We start from the raw sequence: 24,512 nt of genomic DNA on the forward strand, positions 1-24,512 counted from the left end.
ATCAAAGGACTTGTGAAGAAACCTGAAAAATGGACTATCACATTTAAACCGGGTGATACCGAACTGACTTTCCAATGGAGACTGAGTGTTTATAGTTTGAGAAAACCCAAATGATCCAAGAAATGTACAAAGAATAACACTGAATTAAGAAATAAGATAACGCTTATATTACTGGTTTCGAGCACTGCCTGAATAAAACATCTCCTTGGGGGAGGAATACCTCAGATAGAAGGATCCAGACTGTTTTTGTATTCTGACCTTAGCCTGAGAATTGTAGCGGGGAGAAGGGGAATTACCATTTCCATTAGTAAACTTTACTTGATTCATTCCAATACTGGACATGCTAGCTGGGTTATAAGTAAATGCTTAAATTGTGAGAGTAATTTGTATTGTGGTTCACAAAATTTATGCTCTTATTGCAAAAAGTGTTAAAGTAATAACATGGTTTTGTGGATGGGAATTATTAGTGCCTGTTGAATGAGAGATACCTGAAGTGGTAAGTGGGTAAGTGGTAATGGGAGAGATACCTGAAGTGTGTAAGAGACCACAGTTAAAGAGTGTCAAAAACAATTTGCCTAGAAATTAGTTAAGAGAAAGTAACATGAAAATTAAGGGCAAGATCAGATTGGTCTCTGTATTCACCACCGAGAAGATCAAATACACCTGCTGTGGGTTGCAACCTCACAGGCATGGGAGGTGGGAGTATAAGCCATACTGGGCCTCTGTTATTCCTGTTTCTGGCACTCATTTGTTGTCTTTTCCCTTTTGGGACACCAGCAAGACTGTGTCACAAATGCTACAGAAAGCATCACATGGAAAGACACCAAAGTTCCTCTTTTATTACACACACCCATGTCAACAGCCACTGTTATAACCCATCCAAATTAAGAACTTGTAGGCAAAATGGAGTAAATTATTGGATTACAAGAAACTTAAGAAAAAGTGGTTATAGATTTAGAACTGAATGTCCAAAAGAAGAGAGATGGATTTGTTTTAAATTAATCTTGAAGATACGGTTCAAGATTTCGTAAAAAAACAAATAATAAACAAAAAGGTTAAACCAGCACAGCAACCTAACTCTGTATTGACTCCAAATTATCTGTTGAATCGTATTACAAGACTCTAAGCGGTTATACAAATGATAGCAAATAAGGCTGCCCAGGCATTAGAGTTATTATTAAGTCAGCTAAGCCAAACAAAAACTGTAGGGTATTAGAATAAGTTGGTTTTAGACTATTTATTGGCCAAAGAAGGGGGTGTTTGTGGAAAGTTCAATATATCAGATTGTTGAAAATTGATGACCACAGAAAAGTCATTCTAGCAAAAGCAAAAGAAGTCAAAGAATAAAAAAATTATATATGCATATAATAACCCAGGTACCAGTCCAAAAATTAGAAAACAATGTTAAAATCTAGCTGGTGGGGTAATGTATTAGAAGAAATTAAGATCTTTCATTTTGTGTTACAACTGTTTTTATATTTCTTCCTTGTGTAATCCGCTGTTTTATTTTGCCAGCATAGTCCAGAAGATGCAAATAGATAAGAAATATTGCTCAAGCCAAATGATTTACAAAGAATAAGAGTGGGGATTGTGAAAAATGCATGTATTTTATGATTGGCTTTTCGCAAATATTAAAATGAATATTATATGTGTTGTGTTAGAAAGCAATGCTGTATTATTTTCTTAAGTACTGTGTTAAATATAGTTTTAGGTTACAAAAATTGTTAAAATAGGAACTAAGCTATGTAAGATGCTTTGTTTAAAAGAAGGGACTCGCAGCGAGATAGCAGCCACAGGAGACACCTAGATCTTGCAGAGAAAAAGAATTTATTGCCTTCTTATCAGAAGAAACAAACTTCTTCCCACCTCGAAGGCGCTATTAGGATTAGAGGGAAAAAGTTGATGAAGACCAGATAGAATCCTGTGTTTGAATGGAATTTATGCATCATGTATGAAGTGTATGAATATGCAATGGGCTATTTTTTTAAGGGTTAATCCTTTGTTAATGGGTGTCCTTTTTCGGTCTCGTGATGCCCAGAAAAAGGTACCCAGACGTCTGTAACTCTTTGTTTTTATTGTCTCATATTGTCTTAATTCAATTTCTCCAAATTGTTATTACTCTAATTGTGTTACTATTCTTTTTAACCATTTTATTACTATTAAACTTTTAAAAAATTTTAAAAACAAGTGATTGGCATTTTTCAAACTTGCTGTAGTTTAATACAATTCTAAAATTCTAAGTGAAGTGTCATTTCTCACAGGAAAGAAAAAGACCACTTAATTTTTAGGGGAAAATGAAAAAAATCAAGATCAATAACACAGAGGCTGTGGATCTCTGAGCAAGCCGAAGTTGTAAAACCACCATGACCCAGGGACTGAGACTTACAGAACAGCAGCAGGTCATGGCACGGAGAGGAGCCGGCTGAATGGGGAGCTCCTGGTGACCTGGGCACTTTCTCCTTCATGTCCCTGACTTGGCAGGAGCCGCTTTAGGACATGGATCCCAAAGGAGCAAGAGGGACCAGGAAGCGCCGCTGATCTGCACAGAGCCCTTTGCCTGCTGCTGCCCCACAGGGAACAGGTCAGTGGAATGTTTGCCTTCCTCCCTACCCCACCTTCCTCTCCTGCAGCAGCTGCTCTGTTCCTGCCACCCTCTCCCGGTGACTGCAGTGCCCTCCCAGGTGCCCCCTCCTCTGCCCTGTGCCTGAACAGCCCAACCCGCCCACCTCCCTCTCCCACCCCACAATTTCCACTGCCCTCCTCCCCTGCACATCTCTCTCCTCCCCACTGAATCTTTCCCACTGCAGGGAGCTGCTCAGGAGCCACATGGTCCATCCCTGGATTCTCCAAGCACTGACTGCCCATCCACTCTGACCACAGCCAGGGGCCACATTCCACTGCCTGCCCAGCGTCCATCCATGGAGGTGACCACCGTGTCCCCATCTCCTGCCTCACCCATTGAAGTAGATGATGTGTGTGAGACGGATGTCACAAGCGTGGCCATACACAGTGTGACACTGCTCATCTGCCTCTGTGGGCTGGCTGGAAATGGGGCTGTCGTCGGCCTCCTCAGCCTGGAAAACTATAACTCTGGCATCTTTAAGCTGCCTGTTGCTGACTTCCTCTTCCTTCTCCTCACAGTCCCCACTGCCCTCCTCTTCCTTGTAGAGGACATGTCCTGCTCTATCATCCTGCCCCTTCTGTACCTCAATTTCCTTTTCCATATGTCAGTGGTCTCCTACTCCTGGGGGCTGTTCCGGCTGATCCGCAGTAGCCCTGTGCTCTTTGTGTGCAAGCTCTGCTGCTGCAGGGACCTTCCTGAGCTCCTGCAGTTGTTGGTGTTCCGTGTCCAATACTGGGCCTTCTTTGCTCTCTTCACTGTCATTCCTGCAGTGACATTGCTATGCCCGTCACACGAGCAGGAGCACTGCAGGGCAACTCTCATCTCCATGTACACCCTCATCCTGCTTCTCTTTGTTGCACCCCTGCTCATTTTTGGCACAACCAACTTCATTAAGGCCAAGTGGGGCTCCCAGCAGCAGCAACCCAAGAGACGCAACATTGTTATCTTCATCATTGCCCTCTTCACTCTCGTCCTCAGTCTCTGCCATTTCCTGCAGCAGCTCAGTTACGTCACTGTGTCCTCCCACATTTTTTCCTGCTCACCTGCATCCACAGCAGCATCAAACTCTTCATCCACTTCTTGGTTGGCAGCTGTAGGACACAGTGCTCCATGCCAATCTCCTGGACGGACTTTACTGTGCAGTCCCTCAGGGACTCTCTCCAGAGAGTCTTTAGCGAGCAGAAAGAACAAACTGCCTGCGGAAATTATGTCCATACCGACAGAGGAGCTCTAAGCCTGTCCATCCCTTCCACTGCTCTGCTGAGTGACCCTAGAACAGTGACTGAGGGATTCCTTGAGTCACCTGATGAATAAATATCTACAGGATCACCCACCCGGGTTTTGTGTATTCCTGCAGGAGAAGGGAGCAGGAGCATTGCCTCGGGTGATTTTTGTGGGATGCTCTGCAGGGAGCACATTGCAGCATGGCTGTCCTCCTCTCTCCTGGATCCACATGGCTCCAAGCAGTGCAGCTGGGCTCAGTGCTGTTCCCCAGCTCTATTCCCCATGCAATGACCCTCATGGCCTCAGCCCCAGGGAATGAACTCCATCTCCTTTGGTTCAGCAGATGAGTTCCATGGTGTTTCCAGGGAGCTCTTGCCTGCAAAGCATGGGACACCTTAATCCCTGGGGACACACCCAGCACGGGGTGGCAGTGATTTCCCAAATCCCTGCAGGGCTGGTGCCTCTGGATGGCAGGAGAGGGGTTGGGATCAGATGGAGCATCCTTCTCCTTCTGCCTTTTTTTTCTAATTTTTTTAAGCTTTGGAGGTTTTCTAATACAAGTAGTGTATTCATGTTGAGAGTTGTAATGCTGATCTCTGACCATCGTGGGCAGTCCAAGCCCAAAGCGCTGCACAAGCTCCAGGAAGGTGGGACAGAGGAGGAGCTGTGTTGGAAAAGCGGAATGTGTCTGAATGTGGGGGTTGGATTACAAAGTGTTTACAAAGCCTGTTAGTGTTTTGGGCAGTGTGCCTCTAGGTGCAAGTGCGCACCGCGCACTCTTCCTTTTACCTTATTTACAGCAACATTATACCTTACATGTCCTTTGCTGTAGTTCAATAAACTTCTAAAAATTTTAAGTGAGGCCTTGTTTCTGACAACAAGGAAAAAGACCACTTGATGTGTAGGAAAAACAAAAAAATCAAGATCAATAACTCAGAGGCTGTGGATCTCTGAGCAAGCCGAAGTTGTAAAACCACTGTGACTAAGACACCAAGCCTTATTAAACAACAGCAGGTCATGGCACAGAGAGGAGCCAGCTGAATGGGGAGCTCCTGGTGACCTGGGCACTTTCTCCTTCATGTCCCTGACCTGGCAGGAGCCGCTTTAGGACATGGATCCCAAAGGAGCAAGAGGCACCAGGAAGCGCCGCTGATCTGCACAGAGCCCTTTGCCTGCTGCTGCCCCACAGGGAACAGGTCAGTGGAATGTTTGCCTTCCTCCCTGCCCCACCTTCCTCTCCTGCAGCAGCTGCTCTGTTCCTGACACCCTCTCCAGTGACCGCAGGGCCCTCCCCAGGTCATCCATCCTCTGCATTTCCCTTCCACATCCCCTGCAGAACAACCCAACCCGCCCACCTCCCTCTCCCATCCCACCATTCCCACTGCCCTCCTTCCCTGCACATTTCACTTCTCCCCATGGAATCCTTCCCACTGCCAGGGAGCTGCTGAGGAGCCACATGGTCCATCCCTGGATTCTCTAAGCACCGACTGCCCATCCACTCTGACCACAGCCAGGGGCCACATCCCACTGCCTGCCCAGCGTCCATCCATGGAGGTGACCACCATGTCCCCATCTCCTGCCTCACCCATTGAAGTAGATGATGTGTGTGAGACAGATGTCAGCAGCGTGTCCATACACAGTGTGACACTGCTCATCTGCCTCTGTGGGCTGGCTGGGAACGGGGCTGTCATCGGCCTCCTCAACCTGAAAAAAAGCAGGAACGCTGGCATCTTTGACCTGGCTGTCATGGACTTCCTCTTTCTCCTCTTTGCGGTCCCCTCTGCCCTCCTGATCCTGGTGGAGGACGTGTCCTGCTCTCTTATGATGCCTTTCATGTATGTGAATTTCCTTTTCCAGCTGTCAGTGGTCTCCCACTGCTGGGCACTGCTCTGGCTGATGCGCAGCAACAAGGTGCTGTACATGGGAGAGATCTGGAAGCTCTGCTGCCGCCACGATCTTCCCAAGCACCTGCTGTGGCTGCTGGACACTGTCCAATACTGGACCTTCTTTGCTCTCTTCACTGTCATTCCCTCGGTGACATTCCTGTGCCCATCACACCAGCAGGAGCACTGCCGAGCTGCTTTCATCTCCATGTACACCCTCATCCTGCTCTTCTTGGCTGTACCCTTGGTCATTTCCAGCACAATTGATTTAATTAATGCCAAGCAGGGCTCCCCGCAGCAGAAGCCCAAGAGGCATGACATCGTTATTGTCATCACTGTGCTGTTCACTCTCCTCCTCAGCATGTGGAATTTCCTGCAGCAGCTCGGTTACATGGATGTGCCCTCAGAGGTTGTTTTCCTGCTCGCCTGCATCCACAGCAGCATCAAACCCTTTATCGACTTCTTGATAGGGAGGTGCAGGAGACCCTGCTCTGTGCAGTCCCTCCAGCTCTCCTTCCAGAGGGTCTTTGAGGAGGCAGAAGAAAACACTGCCCACAGCCGTGATCCTGCCATGGACACAGGGGTCTCAGCCTGATCCCTTCACTTCCTCTGCTGAATGAACCCAGGAGGGTAGCTGAAGGTTTCCTGGAGCCTCCCGATTAATCAATATCCGCCAGATCACCCACCCTGGTGGTGGTGTATTCCTGCAGGAGAAGACAGCAGGGGCATTGGCTTGGGTGATTTTTGTGGGATGCTCTGCAGGGAGCACATTGCAGCATGGCTTTCCTCCTCCCTCCTGGATCCACATGGCTCCAAGCAGTGCAGCTGGGCTCAGTGCTGTTCCCCAGCTCTATTCCCCATGCAATGACCCTCATGGCCTCGGCCCCAGGGAATGAACTCCATCTCCTTTGGCTCAGCAGATGAGTTCCATGGTGTTTTCAGGGAGCTCTTGCTGGCAAAGAATGGGACACCTTAATCCCTGGAGACACACCCAGCATGGAGTGGTGGTGATTTCCCAAATCCCTGCATGGCTGGTGCCTCTGGATGGCAGGAGAGGGGTTGGGATCACAGGGAGCATCCTTCCCCTTCTGTCCAGCAGAGCCAGCCCTGCATTCCCAGCTGATGGGAAGGGACACCAGGTAGGGCTGCAGAGCTGGGGAGGGACAGCAACATTCCCTTATCCTTCCAGTGGGAATGTCTCACATTCTTCAATTCCAGAATTGAATCCTTCTGAGGAAAGTGCAGGATTGATGGTGAACTCCACTGAACTCCTGTGCCTGTGTCCATAAAGTACGTGGAATATGGAAATTCCCATCACCAGATGCTTGGACCATTGAATTGCACAGAAATTAGGGGGTTATGCTGCTCTTCTGCAGAATGGGGCCATCCATCCTCTGGTTCCCCAGCATCAGTGTCCAGGGAAGCCCTTGAGCACCTCCATCCTGAACCTGGCCACCCTCAGGAGGAGCTGCACAGCCACTCTGCACAGCAGCTCCAGCCACAGCCCAGCCTCTCCTGATCTTTGTCATTCTGTAACCACCTCTCAATCAGATTTGCATTCAAGGTTTCTGTTTCTTTCCACTCTGGTAGTCCCACCCTCTGAATTTGTTGAATAAACAACATCCAGGCTTCACTGCAGGGCCTGTCCCTGTTAAACAGTGTCCAAAATGGCTCAATTCCTTCTTTTATCCCATTCTAAAGCCTCTGGCTGGTCTGGGAGGAGGGCAGATCCCTGTCTCATACCAGAGCCCTTCCTAAGGCACGTGCCTGCAATGGTTGGGATGATGTTGGCAGTGCCAAGAGCTCCTGATTCCTCCTGGCACAGACCTGGGCAGCAGCCACATCTCTTGCTCAGGGGGAAGTTGTCCCTCCTTTTCCCACTGCCTTAAATCCAGGGGAAACCAACGTGCCACTGCTTCTGGAAAGGGAAGTGAGTGTGAAAGCCGTGTGTGGTGAGTCAGACTTTGGACATACACATGAGGTTAAACAGCTTAGGACCATTTATGCACAGAGTTGTTAATAACTAACAGTAAAGAGAGAGTTTGACATCTGAGAGGGTTTTTCTCTCCCTGTCTCCCATTATCCTGTCCATTGGAAAGCAGAAAGTTTCCATGGTTCAACCTCTTGTCCATGGAAGAACAACTCAGCCAGGGGATTTCTCCCAAAGCAAGTTCAGGAGGATCATGATCCTCCAATGTACTTTTTCTACTTCCCAGTACCTTCCTTGTCTCCTGTGTCACCCAGGCCACTCCATCTCTGATCTTCCTTTCCAGGGCAATGATTTCAAAGCAAAAGTTTTCATGGGTGTCAGCAACCTACAGTGAATTCCAAGATGATTCCTATCAAGGCTGACATGTGCCTCAGGGATCTGGGATGCTCCTGCTGGAAACTGCCGTGTGTGTGTGATGGCCCTGGGACCAGAACTGTCACCTCTCTTACTGCTGACACCGTGTTTGTGGCCCCAGCTATGGAATCTCACATCCCCTCAACAGCCCAGTCCTTTCAAGGGCAAACACTTCATGATCCAGCAGCTGATGGGGCTCCAGGAGAGTTGGAGAGGGACTTTGGACAAGGGCATGGAGTGACAGGACAAGGGAGAATGGCTTCCCACTGACAGAGGGTGGGGTCAGATTGGATATTGGGAAGTAATCCTTTTCTGTGAGGGTGCGGAGGCCCTGCCATACATTGCCCAGAGAGGCTGTGGCTGCCCCTGGATCCCTGTAAGTGTCCAAAGCCAGACTGACATGGGTTTGGAGCAACGTGGGATAGTGGAAGGTGTCCCTGCTTGCAAAGGGACAGTCTGGGATCAGACAACCACAAAAACAACCCCAAGTGTTCCCAGGACTGAGGAGGAGCAGGAGCAGCTCTGGTGAAGGGCTGGCAGGGGGTTCCCAGCACCCTGGTCCCTGATAGCTTTCACTGTGTAATCATGGGGATTGGCAGTGATCAGGGTGGGCTCCAAGTGCTGATAGCCTGGCTGCAAGCAACTGAGTGCTGTCCTTCCCTTGGGCTGTGTGAGCCTGCATTGGAATGACAGGAATGGGAATCCATGGCCCAGGGATGATCCCATGAGTCCAGGGGAGGCTTTGGCAGTGGTTCTGGAGCTCTTCCCAGAATGGGAGCAGTTTCTGACAAGCAGCCAGATGCTTCACCAGCACTGCCAGCACTGCCAGCAGCATTCCAGTGCCACCAGCACCACCAGCATCCCTCTGCTGCTGGAGGTACAATGACTCCTCAGGGAAGAGAAAGGAGGTATAGCAGAAATCTGTCTGGTCAGGGAAGGAAGTTAAAGAATGGGACACTCTACAGGGAAGGAGTGTTTCTAATTAGGGGAAAATGAGGACACATTCAAAATGTTATGAACAGGTGCTATGGTGATTGACTCTCGCAAATGTTGAATGAATATTATGTGTGTTATAATGTTCAAAGAAGCTCTGTTAAGATTTGGAGTTTTTCTAACGTGAGTGCTGTGTTCATGTTGAGAGTTGTAATGCTGATCTCTGACCATTGTGGGGAGCCGAAGTCCGAAGCGCTGCACAAGCTCAGGGAAGGCGGGACGGAGGAGGAGATTTGTTGGAAAAGCGGAATGTGTCTGAATGCCGGGGTTGGATTACCGAGAGTCTGCAAAGCCTGTTTCTGTTGCAGGCAGTGTGCCTCTGGCCGTGCCTCTGTCTGCGACTGAGCACCGAGCGTTTTTACTTTTACCTTATTTTGTCCCTTGCTGTAGTTTAATAAATTTTTTAAATTTTAAGAACGGACGCGTTGTTTCTCACAACAAAGAAAACAAATCACTTGATTTTTACGGGGAAAAAGTCAAGATCAGTTACTCCGGGGGTGTGGAAATCTAACGGAGACAAATTTGTAAAATCATTTCCAAGTCCTCTGTGACTGCACCAAGCTCTGGGAAACAGTACCAGAATTGGGAACAGAGAGGAGCCAGCAGGACGGCAATGGGGAGCTCCTGGTGACCTGGGCACTTTCTCCTTCATGTCCCTGACCTGGCAGGAGCCGCTTTAGGACATGGATCCCAAAGGAGCAAGAGGGACCAGGAAGCGCCGCTGATCTGCACAGAGCCCTTTGCCTGCTGCTGCCCCACAGGGAACAGGTCAGTGGAATGTTTGCCTTCCTCCCTACCCCACCTTCCTCTCCTGCAGCAGCTGCTCTGTTCCTGACACCCTCTCCAGGTGACCGCAGGGCCCTCCCCAGCTCCCTCCTCCTCTGCCCTATCTTGACGTCAAAATAGGCTGAAATAAACATTCTAACACAATGGGAAGCATTAAGAAGCAGGAATTCTCTACCTGCACAGGACACAATGAAGGATCTCTATTTGATCTGTGTGTGTAGTGAGACTTTACAACAGGGGTTTTGTGCAATATAACCACACATAATCATTAATGGGTGTTTCTTATCTAATACACAAACATCTCTTTCTTTAAACTAATTTTCATGTGTTCTCCTCCTATTGGAAGTCCTTTCCTCATCCTCGAGGATCATTCACAGGGGTCTCTGGTGTTTGTATTCACTGAATGCTGAGATATTAAAGGTGACCTTGTCTTGAACTTTTCCTTTGGCCATGTAGTGTTGCTTCTTATTACAGAACTTTCCCTCAAATCACTGCAGGCCTCCAAATCTGTTTCTGCACTGGCTCCAGATATATTTGTCATCGGAGCTGGGCTTTCCTCCTCCCTCCTGGGTCCTAGAACCCTGTGGCCTGCAGGAGCAGGGACACTGTCAAGGTCCCAGTAGGAGTGGAGCTGTCAAGAGAAAAAACTCAGCTCTGGGTGGGTTCTGGGGTGTCAGAGATGGCTAGAGGGGTCAGGAGAGGGTCAGAGGGGGTTGGAGGGGGTCTGGATGCTGGCAAAGCCAGAGGAGAGCAGAGCCTGACAGGCCACGCTCAGAGTGGGGGAGCGGCTCCATCTGGGAAAGCTGTGGGATGTGATAGGATGGGGTGAGGATGGAGAGTGGGGTGGGAATGGGGTGAAGAGATTGGGAGAGGATAGGATAGGGTAGGATAGGGTAGGATAGGATAGGATAGGATAGGATAGGATAGGATAGGATAGGATAGGGGAGGGGAGCCGAGGGGAGGGGAGGTTAGGGAGCAGCTCAGCTCTGCTTCCTTGAATGCATGGGAGGCTTTGGCAATGATCCCGGAGCTTTTCTGGGAATAGGAGTTGTTTATGGGAAGCACACAGCTGTCTCACTAGCACTGCCAACCTTCCCGTTCTACCAGTACCCCTCTGCTCCTGGAGGGACCATGACCCCTCAGGCAAGAGAAAGGAGGAATGGTAGAAACCTGTCAGGAGAGGGAAGGCAGTCGGAGAATGGCACATTCTGCAGGGAACGGGTGTTTCTCATCAGGAGCAAATTAGGAGTCCCTTACAAAATGTTTTATTAGGAACTTTTCAGGTACATCCTCTCTATCAAAAAAAACCCCAAGATAAAAAACTGTGAGGAAGCAAAATTCTGATGTAGACAAAGATGCAATTTCCAACTCTCACATGACTCCACCAAGGCTTGGGGAGCAACCCTAGTGTAATAGATGTTAAAAATAATTCATGCTATTAAAGAATGTATTTTATAAAGATTGTGAAATCTGAACATGTCTCTGACCACACACAGCCCGAAAGCAGATGTCTATTCTGATTCTGAGATTCCCGGACAAGGCTAAGATGGCAATCGACACTTTAGTGTAAGAATAGACGCTCCCAGAACAATGAGCACCAGTATCTCGAGTTGTCAGAAACTGCCTAAGAGATCATCGTCCTGTGGATAACATCAATCAAGACAGCCAGGGAAGCCAGAGCATACATGTGAATACATGGCTTCACTGAAGTCAATCAACACTGGCTATCCACCTGGAGACGGTCTTTGTCCAGCTCTGAAGGCTGAAAGAAACAGCAATGAATGTGAAGAGTTACAAAAGAAATTGGGACTCCTTCGCCTCGGGCACAATAAGCTTTATAAAACCTCGTTGCTTGCGTGAACGAGGGAGGATTCGATGCGATAGAGGTTGGATCCAGGTTCACCCAGCGCCGTTCCCGGGATCGACACTGTATCTTTGGCTGTGGTGGTTTTGAAGACCGTATCTCATTTATGATAATTTGGCTAACGATTGATCATTTATAACACCAGGATAGGGCATGGAGAGGAGTGATATGGGATCCAGTGGGATAGGAATGGAGAGCTCCTGGTGACCTGGGCACTTTCTCCTTCATGTCCCTGACCTGGCAGCAGCCGCTTTAGGACATGGATCCCAAAGGAGCAAGAGGGACCAGGAAGCGCCGCTGATCTGCACAGACCCCTTTGCCTGCTGCTGCCCCACAGGGAACAGGTCAGTGGAATGTTTGCCTTCCTCCCTACCCCACCTTCCTCTCCTGCAGCAGCTGCTCTGTTCCTGCCACCCTCTCCTGGTGACCGCAGGGCCCTCCTCAGCTCCCTCCTCCTCTGCCCTGAGCTTTGCTTCTGCATCCCCTGCTGAACAGCCCAATCCTCCCACCTCCCTCTCATATCACACCATTCCCACTGCCCTCCTCCCCTGCACATCTCTCTCCTCCCCACTGAATCCTTCCCACTGCAGGGAGCTGCTGAGGAGCCGCATTGTCCATCCCTGGATTCTCCAAGCACTCACTGCCCATCCACTCTGACCACAGCCAGGGGCCACATCCCACTGCCTGCCCAGCATCCATCCATGGAGGTGAGCACCGCATCCCCTCCTTTCACCTCACCAACAGATGGACCTGGTCAGTGTGAGATCAATGTCTCCAGCATGGCCATGCACTTTGTGATGCTGCTCGTTGGGCTCTGTGGGCTGGCTGGGAACGGGGCTCTCCTCTGGCTACTGCACATTAATACCATCACCGATTTCATCTTCAACCAGGCCATCACCGACTTCCTCTTCCTCATCTTCATGGTCCCCTCCACCCTGGTATTCCTTGTGGAGGAGGTTTCCTTCTCTGCTATAATGTCCCCAATGTATTTGAGCTTGCTTTTCCAGCTGTCGCTGTTCGCCTACAATATGGGGCTGTACCGACTGACGTTCATCAGCATTGAGAGGTGCAGGTCCATCCTCTGCCTGGTATTCTGTGGTTGCCAACTTCCTGAGCACCTGCTGAGGGTTGTGATGAGTCTCCTGTTCTGGGCCTTCCTCTTTGTTGTCATTGCTGTCAATCCCACGGTGACTTCCCTGTGCCAGTCACACGAGCAGGAGCAATGCCAGGTGGCTGTCACCTCCATGTACGCCGTCAACCTTTTTCTATTTGCTGTACCCATGGTCATTTCCAGCACAATCCTCTTAATTCATCTCAAGCCTAGCTCCCAGCAGCAGCCACACAAGAGGCTTGACATTGTTGTCTTCCTCGTTGCACTCGTCAGTCTGCCCCTCAGTCTCTGGTCTCTCCTGGAGTTCAGTTACACAGGTGTACCCTCCCAGGTGGTTTTCCTGCTCACCAGCATCAATAGCAGCATCAAACCCTTTATCTACTTCTTGGTGGGGAACTGGAAGAGAGACTGCTCCATGGGGAGCTGCTGGAGACACTGCTCCATGGGGAGCTGCAGGAAGTACTTCTCCATCCAGTCCCTAAGGGAGGCGATCCACAGGGTGTTTGAGGAGCCAGAAGAAAACACTGCCTCTGGAAATGATCCTGTGGTAAACACCAGGGTCTGAGCCTGTTGATCCCTTCCACTGCACTGCTGAAGGACCCTGGGACAGTGGCTGAGAAATTCCTTGAGTCTCCTGATCAATAAATATCCACAGGATCACCCTCCCTGTGCTGCTGCATCCCCAGCCCCTTTCCAGGCCGCTCTGGGCTCTGATCCGTGCTTGGGAGGCCTCAGCCTTGAGGAGCAGCCCCTGGGCTCAGCTCCTGTGGCGCTGATCAGAAACACCCTCTGTTCCCAGCAACTGCTGCTGTCCAACCACCTCCTGGGCTTTTATCAACAGCCTTGCAAATTATTGTACTGCCCTGGATGCCACAGCATCCCTGCTCTGCCACTGTCCCAGGAAGCTGCTGGCCCCAAGTGTGGCCAGGCTGAACCATTGCTGTGAGTGCCGCCCATGCCTTGGGGCCCTGTGAGCAGCGGCCCCAAAGGAGAGCCTTGGAGCTCTGCTGGGCCCAGCAGCGCTGAGCAGAAGCTCCCTGGCACTGGGGCCTCTCCCAGCTGGGATCTCTCCCGGCTGCTGCCCTGGGCTGATCCCCGAACGCCGACGGCTCCTGGGCCCATCCCGCCAGGGCTCCAGGCCCAGCCCTTGGCCCAGGGAGGAGATGCAAAGGGATCCGCAGGGAGCATTTCACTGCCTGCCAGGGCAATTGCTCACAGGCACCTTGCACTGACTCTGCCTGACTGGCTGGCTGTGTGCACACACGTCTGCATCTGCTCTGGCAAATGTGGCAGAAATGCTGCTCTCTCAGCTGTGTTAGTACCTGAGACATCTGAGCGAATCAGGCCTGGAAGCAAGGTTAAGGCATGAGATACCATTCCAGCTAAATGCTGTAAAGTGTTATTTCTTTGCTGAATTTTTTTTTTCAAGGTACAAAAGCAGGAATGGCTGGAAGCAGGAGAGACACTGCTCATGGTCCTAGATGAGTGGGAATGTAGGGGAAAATCTGGTCCCAGCGCAGGCCTGGAGGTTGTCATGTTGGAAAAGAAATGAAATTTTGCAAAATGTTTAATTATAGTTTCGTTATGAGTTGTGTGTGAATTGGTTTGTTAAAAGCAGTTTGTAGCCGTTGATAGTGTGTGTGTTGGGTTTGTGTGTAACCTAGCAGGTAGTCTTAGGAATTCAATAAATATTTAAAATAGTGCAGGAAAGTAAGAATGCTAACCTGTCTGGAGGCAGCATACAATGCTCTTAGAATAAGATAAGCAGAAGATTTATGATCTTGCTTGTGAACTAAGGAATGTATCACAAGGGGACTGTGACTAGGCAAGGGGAACTGTTTCTTGGAGACCTTGTTATGAATCGCATGTATAAAAAGGGAAGTACTCATATGTGAAATTGGGGGCTCGGACTTGGGCCTTAGTCCGCCGCCACCCTCGGGCCCTTAATAAAGCACCCACAAAACTTATCCGAGTTTTGTGTCATTTATCAATCGGGCAACAGTTTTTCTGGTGACCGCGGCAGGACTCCGAAGGTTGCCGGGGTGGTTCCGCGTCTCGATCCACTCCAAGCCGGCACCAAGCATTTCTCGGGGAGTCATCGGTTCGTACCCACCCCTGCGCCTGTCGGACAACTGCATTAAGGTAGGCCCGGAGGTGCTTTATATTGGAAAAAGGTGATAATTGGATTTGGATTTGGTGGTTTGTAGAAAAGCCTAGGCTCCGGCCATAAGACGTCTAAGGTCGCAGGACCGGAACTCGCCTCCTGTTTTTTTTTTTTGGGAAGGACGGCGAGAATGTATATTGGTTTAAGGCATATTGGTTTATTGGGATTAAAGGTGGAATTAAAGGCTGTAATATGATGTCTTTTAAAACTTTTAAAACCTTAGTGCAAGCCAATGGTAAAATACCTGGAAATACGCCATTAGGTTGTATATTGAAACAATGGAAAAGTGAGGGGTATTATCAAGAATTGGATAAAAGCAAAATGATAGATTATTGTAATCACTGGTGGCCTGAATATGAGATTGGGGAAGCGGGATGGCCGGTGAATGGTACACTGGAATTGGGGATAATGGAATCTCTGATGCAATTTTTAAGGAAAAATGAGAAATGGGATGAAATACCATATTTAGATTTGTTCTTTGTTTTACACCGGAAAGATGAATGGCAAAAGGAGTGCGGTATTTTGGTTTTAGAAGTGAATGATGAAAGGGAGCATGTGAGATGTAAAGAAAGAAAGGAGCGTAATTTGTATCTTTCAATCGAGGAAGATTTGTCTTATTGTATAGCACCCCCGAGGGTTCCGGTTGCTCCTAATGTGCCCCCTGCCCCCCCTGCGGATATAGCTATAAAAATGGGATCTAGTGAGAGTGATAGTGATGGTGATGATGGTGAAAAGAATGAGAGTGTTAAAAGAACTCCGTTAGCAGGGCGGACTCGCCAGGGGAGGAAGGGGCAGAAGGGGCCACAGTTAATTGCGCCGTTAAGGGAAGCTGTGGGACCACAGGGAGAAAGGATACTTATAAAGGTGCCTTTCTCCCCCAGGGATTTGGTAATATGGAAGCAATCAGCGGGGAGTTATCGGGAGGATCCTGAAAGGGTGGCAAGGGTGGTTAAAATGGTAATAAAGACTCAGAATCTGGACTGGAATGATTTACAGGTATTATTAGATACTATCATGGATTCCACGGAAAAGGAAATGGTTATTAGAGCCACTAGAGAAAAGGCTCATGAGGAGATTCGGTTGAGACAACTAAATGAAACAGTTGATGAATTGGTACCTAGTGAGGAACCAAGGTGGGACCCAAACCCTACGGGAGGAATAAGGGCTGTAAAACGATATCAGGAATTGTTGGTGAAAGGAATTAGGACAGGAATACCTAAGACTATGAATTGGTCTAAGCTGTATTCGGTCAAGCAGGACAAGAATGAGTCTCCGTCTGCCTTTTTAGAACGATTAAAAGACATGGCTTGGAAGTTTACTAATTTAGATGTAGAGGATCAATCAGGAAAACTTCAATTGGCATTGTTGTTTATGGGGCAATCACAAGAGGATATTAGGAAAAAGTTACAAAAGCTGGAAGGAGAGGACACTCGGAGTTTGGATAAAATGTTGGAGGTAGCGTGGAAGGTATACAACAACAGGGAAAAAGAAACTGCAAAAAGACAACAAGCTAGTATTCTGGCTGTAATGCAACAGACAGGGGCAGGAGGAAGACCCATTAGGGGTCGAGGTCGGGGAGGAGCTAATCGCAGACAGAGGGGGCTGGCAAGAGGTCGGGGAGGATTTGGGTTTGCACCTAATATGGGGAGGTTGGATCCAAACCAGTTTGCGTTTTGCCGACAGTTGGGACACTGAAAAATGAATGCCGGCTTAGAGGAGGTATGGGCATGGGAAACATAGGATTAAGGACAGGTCCAATGGGGAATGCTCCTGTGGGAGGATTCACGGGAGGACCAGCAGAGGTAGCTCAAGCACTAATTTTGGGAAACTATCAGAATCAAAGCTGACTAGACCAGGATTTGAGGGTAGTTTTAGAGATAGATGGAAAGGATCAAGAATTTATGGTAGACACTGGAGCCACATATTCTGTACTTAATAGACGATTGGGACCTTTGAGTGACACAACGGTACAGGTGGTGGGGGCAACAGGGAAGCTAGAGGAACAACCATTTTTACAACCTTTAAATCTTAGGTTTGGGGGGAAGGAATTAGATCACCAATTTTTGTATATGCCAAATTGCCCCACACCCCTTCAGGGCAGAGACCTGTTGTCCCGACTTAATGTGAAAATAATATTTGAGGGGGAAAGGGTGAAATTGGAAATACCTGAGGAACAAATAGCAGGCATTTTTGTGATCAAGGAAGTGGATGCCTCTCCTATTCCAGAAGAAATTGAGCAGGCTGTAGTACCCTGGGTATGGGAGTCAGGGGTCCCCGGAAAATCTAAAGCTGCGCAGCCAGTAAAGGTGGAACTAAAGGAAGGGGCCCAACCAGTGAGGGTAAAGCAATACCCCTTGAAGCTTGAGGCAAGGAGGGGAGTAGCCCCGTTAATTAAACAATTTTTGGTTCAAGGAATATTACAGGAATGTGAATCGGAGTATAATACTCCAATTTTTCCAGTGAGGAAGCCTAATGGTAAGTACCGTTTGGTACAGGACTTGAGGGCTATTAATGAAATAGTGAAAGACATACATCCAGTTGTTGCTAATCCTTACACCTTGTTAACATCTGTATCAGAGGAGTTTAAATGGTTTTCAGTGATTGACCTTAAAGATGCCTTCTTCTGCATCCCACTGGCAGTAGAGAAATATTTTGCCTTCGAGTGGGAGAGTCCTGATTTTGGGAGAAAGAAGCAGCTTACGTGGATGAGAATCCCACAGGGATTTAAAAACTCCCCTACTATTTTTGGAAACCAACTGGCCAAGGAGCTAGAGGAATGGAAGATAACCCAGGTAACAATATCCCCATCCTTGTATGTAGTTCTGCAGTACATGGACGACATTTTTCTGGCTACCAAGGAAAGGGAAATGTGTGTGGAATTAACAATTCAATTACTCAACATGCTGGGCCAAGCAGGGTATCGGGTTTCTAAGGAAAAAGCTCAATTGGTCAAAAATAGCGTTATTTATCTCGGTTGTGAGATCACACAAGGGCAGAGACGTTTGGGAGTAAACCGAATAGAGGCAATATGTGCTATTCCTTTGCCTCGTAACCATCAGGAATTGAGATCTTTTCTAGGAATGGTGGGATGGTGTCGACTGTGGATCATGAATTACGGTCTCCTAGCCAAGCCACTGTATGAGGCCTTGAAGCAGCATTGGTTGGAGTGGACGACACAGCAAAAGAAGGCCTTCCAGGAATTGAAGCAGGCACTAAAGGAGGCCCCAGCCCTAGGACTCCCTGACCTGACCAAGGAATTCCAGTTGTACGTGAATGAGAGGCAAAAACTGGCATTGGGGGTCCAGAAGGTGGGATCCTGGAAGAAGCCAGTGGGATACTTCTCTAAACAACTGGATTCGGTAAGTTCCGGGTGGCCCTCGTGTTTACGAGCCGTGGCGGCAACAATAATTCTTATTCAAGAGGCCCGGAAATTGACTTTGGGGGCAAAAATGAAAGTGTTTGCTCCCCATACGGTCATGGCCATTTTGGAGCAAAAGGGGGGTCACTGGCTATCATCCAGTCGAATGTTGCAATACCAGGCTATCCTGAGAGAACAGGATGATATTGAAATAAAGACTACTAATCATGTTAATCCAGCAGAGTTTTTACGCAGTGACCAGGAGGCTGGGGGACTGGTGCACGATTGCGTAGAGGTAATTGAACAAGTATATGCCAGCAGACCCGACCTAAAGGATGAACCACTGGAAGACCCTGAATGGGAACTATACACTGATGGATCCAGTTTTGTCGAGAATGGGACTCGCTATGCCGGGTATGCAGTGGTAACATTGGATCAGGTAATAGAGGCAAAGGCTTTGTTACCTGGAACTTCGGCCCAGAAGGCAGAGGTGATTGGACTCACCAGAGCCCTGTATTTGAGCAAGGACAAAAGGGTTAATATCTGGACGGATTCTAAATATGCCTTTGGTGTGGTTCATGTACATGGGGCGTTATGGAAGGAAAGGGGGCTTTTGAATTCACAGGGAACCGACATCAAGCACCGGGAAGAAGTGCTACAGCTACTGGATGCGGTACATAGTCCCAAAGCAGTTGCAGTTATGCATGTTAGAGGACATCAGACTGCGGAAGGAGACGTTTACAGAGGAAATCGATTTGCTGATGTTACAGCACGGCAAGTGGCACGGGAAATATGGACTCAAATGGCATTGGTACCGGTAAGAACGAATCTGGCTACCCCATACCTGAATCAGGAGCCCAAATATTCAATAGAAGATGGAAAACTAATAAACTTGCTAGGGGCACAGAGGAATCAGCTTGGGTGGTATGTTACACCAATGGGACAAATAGTGGTACCTACTTGCATAATGAAATTTATTTTGGAATCAGAATATAATAAATGTCATTGGGGGGCAGAAGTATTGGTAAAATTTTTGGAGAATGAGATAATCTCTAATCAGATGTTAACAATGGCAAAAAGAGTTAATGCAATGTGCCCGGTATGTTTGAAAAATAATCCAGTAGTTAGGAGACAAATACAAATGGGAAAGCTGCAAGTCGGGCCACAACCAGGAGATTACTGGCAGGTTGATTTTTCCGAATTGCCTAGGGCACAGGGATACAGATAGTTGTTACTGTACGTATGTACGTTCTCAGGGTGGCCGGAAGCTTTTCCATGTAGAACTAATCAGGCTAAGGAGGTGGTAAAAACCTTGTTAAAAGAAATAATACCAAGATTTGGAGTACCTTTAGGATAGTCATCAGATAGGGGTCCGTATTTTATAGCCGGAGTAGTACAGGAATTAGCATGACTGTTGGATATAACTTGGAATTTGCATACCCCCTGGAGACCTGAGTCTAGTGGGCAGGTGGAAAGGATGAATCAAACCCTGAAAGGACAAATCAAAAAGATTTGCCAGGAAGCTAAACTGCACTGGCCTCAAGCTTTGCCTTTGGCCCTACTCAGGATTTGAATTAAACCAATGGAAAAGATAGGCGTAAGTCCATATGAGATACTACATGGCAAACCATATCATGCAACTGTATTAAAAGGGGAGGTACATGTGAGTGGGGACCAGGCAATTGCAGAGTATGTTATGTCACTTAATAAGATCTTGAATTCTTTAAGAAATACGTTACAGTGGAATAGACCGCTCACGCTGGAGAATTCTGTCCACGACATTCAGCCTGGGGACCAGGTGTACGTCAAGAAGTGGATCACGGATCCGCTACGGGAATCATGGAGCGGACCCCACCAGGTGATGATGACGACCTACACGGCGGTGAAGGTCCAGGGGATGGATGCTTGGATCCATTACACCAGGGTAAAGAAGGCACCGTTCCAATGGGAAACCCAGATAGTGTCTCCAACCCGGATGATCTTCTGTGCAAAGCCGCCTTCTTAATTATATTACTGCTAGTGATCATGAGACTAGTACCCATTCAAGGGTCTACTCTAGTACAGGTTGAAGAAACAAAGGTTACAGTCATGGAAGGGATGGATGTTCAATTAACTTGTGTTATATTTGACAGCCAGAGAATTGAGGCCGGTGAAGTTACTGCAATATGGCAACAGGGGGCTGAAAGAAGCCGAGGCAAGATCGGAGTCGGTTGGGATCAGGATAAACAACAAGGAAACATGGTATTGAATCTTACTAAGGTAACCACAAACAATACAGGAGAATATACATGTTTGGTCAAGATACGGGATAGTTTTGATTACAAAAAAATGAGATGAGGGTTTTGCCAGGGACAGGGGATCGTGCTGAAAACATAAAGGTTGATCCAGTATCAATGGCAGTGGACATGTGGGATGGGCCACCCCTCAGAATAAATTGTTCCTTCCTAGTAAGATCAAGATATCAAAGGAACCTACGGGTCAAATGGTGGAAGCAAAATAGGGAACTGACCTGGGACAGAATAGAGGACGGGACCAGTTGGTGGGAGAAGGAAGGCAAAGGTTGTGGGTGGTCGAATGTCACTAATCCTAGAATAGGAAATGCATGGTGGAGGCATGACAGAATGATGTTATCCTTAGAGAGACACGGTAGAAGGAGTAGACGGGAGGCTAATGATACAATAGAACGGAATGCTGAGCAGGAAAACTTAGTGGTAGGATTAATTAGAGATTTTGGGATCATGCAGAACATGACTAAAATAACAACTTGCCTACCGTTACCACAGGCTGCAGGTGAACCAATTCCCTGGGGAATAATACTGGTAACCAAAATGCCTGAAACATTCAAGAATGTTTCATGGTCCTGCCAGTCAGTTCCCAAACCAGTAGATGTATGGAGGGATTTGTGTATGACCATTCGGGCTATGACTAGAGAGGAATGTGAAAAGAAACCCAATCATTATGGTTGGATTCAAAATACCAGGAAGTGTTTAATTGCAACCCCAATAGATGAGCCATGCAATACAGTACGAATAAGAATGAAATCCCACCGAAATGAGATGAGTTGTCAGAATGTCACACAGAATTTTGACACCTGGAATAGTTGGAAGACATTATGGGGACCCAGTGTTTTGGAACACTATAATTACCTTGGGGAAGTACAATGGTGCATCCAATGGTCAGGAGTAAAGAATCAGTCACATTATAGGGCCCTTATCACGTCTACATCTTCCCGAGAGTTCAGACTGCAGAAAGAGGATTGGAATTGTGCTGAGGTTTTTACATGTGATACACCGGAAGACCGAATTGGATTGGTACCGGTGAAAATGGCATTAAAGTGGGGATGCGAGTGTAGGGGGTATGATCACATGGTTAGCCGAGAGTCCATGGATGGACCTATAGATTGCAGATATACTACTGTGCATAGCCCTGGAAATCTAGTCTGGGTGTTGGGACATGGACAGTGGACCACACATTTACCTCTAGATGGATCAGTAACACAAATCACCCTAGGGGTTCCCACATTGTGTCCATACGGGAAACAGAGTAGATTGATCCAAAGGAAAGGACTCAGAAAGAGGAAAGAATCCCTAGAGGAGCAGTGGCATGAACCTGGCTCAGGAGTACAATTTGGATGGATATTAGAGTCATTATTCCCTCCGGTAGCGACATATCGAAATAGGGAGATGCTCAACAATTTGTTAGGACAGACAGAAAGGCTGGCAGCAGCTACTAAGAAGGGATTTAAAGATCTAAATTTGCAATTGCAAGCTACATCAAGAATGACCCTACAAAACAGAATGGCATTGGATTTGCTACTGTTAAAAGAACATGGAGTTTGTGGTTACCTAAGTAGGAGAATAGATCATTGCTGTGTACACATTCCAAATGTTACACTTGAAGTTGAGAAAGATATTTCTCAACTGGCAGAAGTGGAAACAAAAACCAAGGAAATTGAAAAGGAAGCACAGCATAACTGGATAGGAGCAGTATTTGATTCTTTGGGGCTTCACCTGTCTGGCTGGATTACGTCTGCTATACAGCATGCACTAATGTTTTTAGTATTTTTAGTGACTATATGGATTGTATATAGATGCCTTTTAGGTGTGATTGAAAAGGAAAAGAAGCGATCTCTCCGGTTGCTGAAGGCGATGACCTGCGGGTGGCAGAATGAAGAACACTCCCCACCTCGTTATGAAGATGTTACTGTCAATACTGTTGATTGAGCATCCTTGCAGCAGGACTGAAGGATGCTCAAAAGGGGGGAAATGTTGGAAAAGAAATGAAATTTTGCAAAATGTTTAATTATAGTTTCGTTATGAGTTGTGTGTGAATTGGTTTGTTAAAAGCAGTTTGTAGCCGTTGATAGTGTGTGTGTTGGGTTTGTGTGTAACCTAGCAGGTAGTCTTAGGAATTCAATAAATATTTAAAGTAGTGCAGGAAAGTAAGAATGCTAACCTGTCTGGAGGCAGCATACAATGCTCTTAGAATAAGATAAGCAGAAGATTTATGATCTTGCTTGTGAACTAAGGAATGTATCACAAGGGGACTGTGACTAGGCAAGGGGAACTGTTTCTTGGAGACCTTGTTATGAATTGCATGTATAAAAAGGGAAGTACTCATATGTGAAATTGGGGGCTCGGACTTGGGACGTTAGTCCACCGGCACCCCCGGGCCCTTAATAAAGCACCCACAAAACTTATCCGAGTTTTGTGTCATTTATCAATCAGGCAACAGTCAGAGGGGTCCAGAAGGGTCAGAGAGCTCTCAAAGGGTCTGGAGGAGGTCAGGAAGGGTCTGGAGGCTGCTGATCCCAAATGTCTCAGCTGGAGGCAGCAGAGCCCAATGCACAGTGCTTCAAGGCGGGGAGCAGCCACAGGATGGGATGGGTTGGGATGGGATGGGATGGGATGGGATGGGATAGGGAGTGGAGTGGAGATGGGAACTGGAAGTGACACCAAAATCACCCAGAATAAATTTTCAAACACAATGGGAAGCATTAGGAATCAGGAGTTCTTTACCTCCAAAGGACACACAGTACGATGTCTGTTCGGAAGAATGAAAGTTTGCCAAAATAGTCTCACATATATGTATGCTTAGCAGAAAGATTTTTGAATGTAGAATCTGATGAATGAATAGAGATGGAAGCAAGTTTTGATATAGAAGAAAAGAATTGCTGAGCCAATCTTGCTGGATAACCAAGGAGGCAAAGGGTAAGTTAGTGAGAAGGGGGTTTTATGACTTAGAGCAAAGGATAAACTCACCTCAAACAAGAAGATGTTTTTACCCACCAGAGAGATAGCACAGGCAAACAAGCCTGCTGATGTTGCAAGTAGAAAAAAGGTCTCAGAATTTTCGAATGCAAGAAAACTGATTAACAAGTTCTAGCTTAAACTGTAATGTACAACTTTTAGTGATTGGAGAAAAGGAACATGAATATGGTAATTGTAGTATTTCGGGTAGGCTAGAGATAAAAGTTAAGGTATAGATTGGTTCTACTGTATTAAGATGCTCAGCAAAGAAAAGTATGTAATGCAATGTAACCTAAAGCAAAGGGTCTCCAGGCCTGCCTGCAGCTGGAGCTGACAGCTGTGGGCACAGGCTCTGTCACCCACCACCCTGGACTGCTGTAACCTCTTGGATGTAAGAAACTGCATCTTGAAGCCCCACCTGGAGTCCTGCATCTCTCATTACAGCTCTTACACGTCTCCATATTTCTGTTTGGTGTGAGACTTTACAACAGGGGTTGTGTGTCTTTCTTATCTAATACATAAACATCACTTTCCTAGGACTCATTTCCATGCATCCATCTCCTTCTCCAAGTCCTCTCCTGATCCTGGAGGATCATTCAGAGGGGTCTCTGGTGGTTGTATTCACTGAGTGCTGAGATATTAAAGGTGACCTTGACTTGAACTTTTCCTTTAGCCATGTGCTTTCGCTTCTTGATACAGAATTTGCCCCAAAACCACTGCAAGCCTCCAAATCTGTTTTTGCACTGGCTCCAGCCACATTTATCATCCTGTGTGATCCTGAGGAGCACATTGGAGCTGGGTTTTCCTCCTCCCTCCTGGATCCTAGAACCCTATGGCCAGGAGGAGCAGGGACACTGCCGGGGTCCCTGGTGGAGCAGGGGGAGCTGTCAGGGGAAAAAAAATCAGCCCTGGA

At 47.5% G+C, this 24,512-nt stretch overlaps 2 protein-coding genes across 2 annotated transcripts; both read left to right on the forward strand.

Annotated features, from left to right (window-relative positions):
* Positions 1-5,395: 5,395 nt before the first annotated feature.
* Positions 5,396-6,325, forward strand: LOC128937085 (mas-related G-protein coupled receptor member H-like). Its single transcript, XM_054276437.1, has one exon. It carries the CDS (start codon positions 5,396-5,398, stop codon positions 6,323-6,325), a length of 930 nt encoding a protein of 309 aa, XP_054132412.1.
* A 6,093-nt stretch (positions 6,326-12,418) lies between these two features.
* LOC128937011 (proto-oncogene Mas-like) lies at positions 12,419-13,393 on the forward strand. The gene has a single exon (XM_054276342.1). The coding sequence runs from the start codon at positions 12,419-12,421 to the stop codon at positions 13,391-13,393; it is 975 nt and encodes a 324-aa protein (XP_054132317.1).
* Positions 13,394-24,512: the final 11,119 nt, after the last annotated feature.

This window comes from Melozone crissalis, unplaced genomic scaffold, assembly GCF_028551555.1.
Source record: "Melozone crissalis strain CALT ecotype California unplaced genomic scaffold, PUWL_Pcris_2 ptg000018l_1, whole genome shotgun sequence".
NCBI lineage: Eukaryota > Metazoa > Chordata > Aves > Passeriformes > Passerellidae > Melozone > Melozone crissalis.

Bases quoted from the DNA above. Each gene is read 5' to 3' on its own strand.
- LOC128937085 (XM_054276437.1), top strand. From the start codon at position 5,396: ATGGAGGTGACCACCATGTCCCCATCTCCTGCCTCACCCATTGAAGTA.
- LOC128937011 (XM_054276342.1), top strand. From the start codon at position 12,419: ATGGAGGTGAGCACCGCATCCCCTCCTTTCACCTCACCAACAGATGGA.